General features: G+C 37.7%; 2 protein-coding genes across 2 annotated transcripts; both read right to left on the reverse strand.

The window, feature by feature from the left end:
* Positions 1 to 1194: 1194 nt before the first annotated feature.
* Positions 1195 to 2116, reverse strand: LOC134278543 (piggyBac transposable element-derived protein 4-like). Its single transcript, XM_062760845.1, has 2 exons — positions 1444 to 2116; positions 1195 to 1354 (listed from the first exon to the last, which is right to left on the reverse strand). Exons 1-2 carry the CDS (start codon positions 2114 to 2116, stop codon positions 1212 to 1214), a joined length of 816 nt encoding a protein of 271 aa, XP_062616829.1. The 3' UTR covers positions 1195 to 1211.
* LOC134278544 (piggyBac transposable element-derived protein 4-like) lies at positions 2116 to 2586 on the reverse strand. The gene has a single exon (XM_062760846.1). The coding sequence runs from the start codon at positions 2584 to 2586 to the stop codon at positions 2116 to 2118; it is 471 nt and encodes a 156-aa protein (XP_062616830.1).
* Between the last annotated feature and the right edge of the window lie 367 nt (positions 2587 to 2953).

Consider the following 2953-nt stretch of genomic DNA (forward strand, 5'->3'; position numbering starts at 1 on the left):
CGGGAGTGATTTTAGGTGGACGGGGGCTCAAAGGCTTTGGAACACGTACGGTAAAATACGAAGGGGGAAATTTGGAAAATCTTAAGTGTTTTCAAGTATATTTTGTTCATATTTAATGGACTAATCAATATACTTTATATAATATATATATAAAAAGCAAACTGTAATTTATTTTCTGCGAACCGAACCAGAATTAAGAGTTTCTACGAATTCGAGTGTATAAGACGTCATTTTGAATCGCCATTTTGAGCTAATTAACACGTTTCAAATTTGAACGACTAAATTTTCCGATTTAAAGTGATTAAATTAGTGTTCTTTTGGCATTTTACAAAGTTGTACTGCGCTTTGTAAGATATTCACTAATCCTTTCTCCTATGTAAACGACATTAAGAAATAATTTTTTAAAAAGATGAATATCCGCCATTTTGAATCGCCATTTTGACTTTTAACTTACAACTGCGCCATCATTCATCAGTTGTAGAATAGTGAGATGCAGAGGAAAAAATACAAATCTGCAGTGCATGGATATTTTCAAATGTAAAATCTTGAACAAAGCGGAATATAGATCAATAGACCAAAAAATCAAAGGAAATTCGAATTAAGTGTAGAAACTACTAATTTTTCTGAGTTAAACTAATAATGTTAGCATCGTATTATTATTTTATACTTGTATTACACTCAGTGAAGTATTCACACATTATTTCTCCTTTTTGAACGATATTAAGAAAAAATTAGAATAATTGGATGTCCGCCATTTTGAATCGCCATTTTCACCTCTTTAACGCCATTTTCATGTAGGCCAGCATATTTTTGCGGATTCAGCATACTCGAAATAGGTTAAAAAACTATGCTGGACCAAATAATAATTATTTGCCGTTAGAAGTATTTTTTTCTATAAATCGGACCAGACTATCAGTAATTATTGCCATTAATTAATTAATTCTGACTGAAAAAAATTGATATTTTGTACAGAAATTCATTCTTCTATTTAACATGCTGATATTTCCAAAATCTTACCACAATATAAAATATATAAATGTCCAAAAACACTCAAATAAACACTCAAATAAACAAAGTCCTCCAAAGCACTCAACACTCATTTTGTTTACTTTTGTCCTGGATGTTAGCAATAATATTTACATCATTTAAGAAAGTACTTTTGTTCAAACAATTAAATTTTAATCACTGCTGATTATCACATCCATTCATAGTTAATCTGAATCATCAGACTCCACATTTTGGTCCTGACGTCTTTGGTAGGCTTGTTTGAAGTCCTTATTGGTATGGTACAATTCAAAACAAGGATCTACGCACAGTCCTACATCACATATCCTGCATTCATAGGATGACTGTACTGTTTTGCGACCGTCTCTCCAACAGATTTCCTCTTTCCCGTTGTGGTAGAGCACACTGGACATGTCCTCAGAGGCTTAGACTTGTTACTTTCCTTCTGCTTGATCTTGGAAAGGAAGTGATGCCCAGTCAGCCGCTCCATGTCTCTTGGATTTACAGCCCCCCTTACAGTTACTGGTTGAAGGCTGGTCTCACCAATAAGTGCCTTCACAACTTCCCTTCGGAAAATCCTGTGCAAAACTGGTTTTTTCCTCCATTTTGCACAATGTTCCTTGTACAACAGGTAGGCATTCAGGGTGGCCATCATTAGCAGATGAAAAAACACTTTTTTCCACCATTTCAGCATCCTGCGTTTGAAGGCCGGGTAGGTGATCATCTGGTCACAGCGATCAACTGCTCCCAGGTGTTTGTCATATGCTACAATGCATGTTGGTCTTCGAATTTGTTCCCCTGTCGTGCGGTCCACTCGTCCAGGTACATCAACAAATGAAGCATCAAGTATTGTTGTACACATGTGGACGTCCCTTTTGTCCTTCCATTTCAGGAGCTGAAGGGTTCCATTGGTCATTGCCACACTTTCTCCTTTTTTCAGTTTTACAGTCTTCAGATCCGCGGGAATGCCTCTTCTGTTGGTGCGTAACGTTCCACATGCCCCCGTCTTTTTCTGGTATAAGTCATGAAATAAAATAGGTGAGGTGTAGTAGTTGTCAACGTATAACTTGTGACCTTTGATTTTACCAAGGTATGGGTTAATCAGCCTCATTACCAAGTCATAGATCTTCCCCTTCTCTGATGGATTTTCTGATGTTCCGTGATAGAGCCGAGCTGTGAGCAATATCCATTGCTCGAGTCGCAAAGCATGAAAAGTTTCACACCAAACTTATCCGGTTTGTCGGGCATGTAGACCCGGAATGATAGGTGCCCTCTCCAAGCTATCATTCCTTCGTCAATGGCGATGTTTTCTCCAGGGGAATATAGTTCATTGAACTTCGTCCTGAAATGTTCATAGACTCTTCTGACATTGAATATCGGATCGTATCCATCTTGTCCTTGTGGTATCTGATTGTCATTGTTGTTTAAATGAAACAGTGACAATATCAATAGAAATTTGTTTTTTGGCATTGTTTTACCAAAGAAAGGGGTCTCCAGCATCTCATCCTTGCTCCAGTAGTCCTGTATGTCATGGTGCTGGACTAGTCCCATAGCAATTACCATTGCTATGAACTTCGTCATGTCGTCCTTCGTAACGTCCGTCCATTTGTGAAATCTAGACTGAGGTTTCGGCCTTGCGCAGAATTAAGGAAATCTTGAGCATATTTGTTAGTTTCTACCACGAGAATTTCATCAACAAATTCATCTGTAACATACAGTTTAAAGAAATCTACCATTTCTGCGTGTTCATCGAGCTCTACGTTTATTTTTTTCTCGCCACGAAACTGTAAGTTGCGAACGCCATAGTCTCCGCCCAAGTTTCCTTGAATGAAGTCCTCCTCGAAATCAGCCGTACCTTCGTCATTGTCGAGATCTTCTGGATTAAATCCTAAAAATTCCTCATCTGAATCATCGGCCATGAATATTTCTCTAATTATATCTCTGTTCT

Source organism: Saccostrea cucullata, unplaced genomic scaffold (genome assembly GCF_032062105.1).
Source record: "Saccostrea cucullata isolate Sc308-1 unplaced genomic scaffold, CSIRO_AGI_Scuc_v1 ctg2601, whole genome shotgun sequence".
Taxonomy (NCBI): Eukaryota; Metazoa; Mollusca; class Bivalvia; order Ostreida; family Ostreidae; genus Saccostrea; species Saccostrea cuccullata.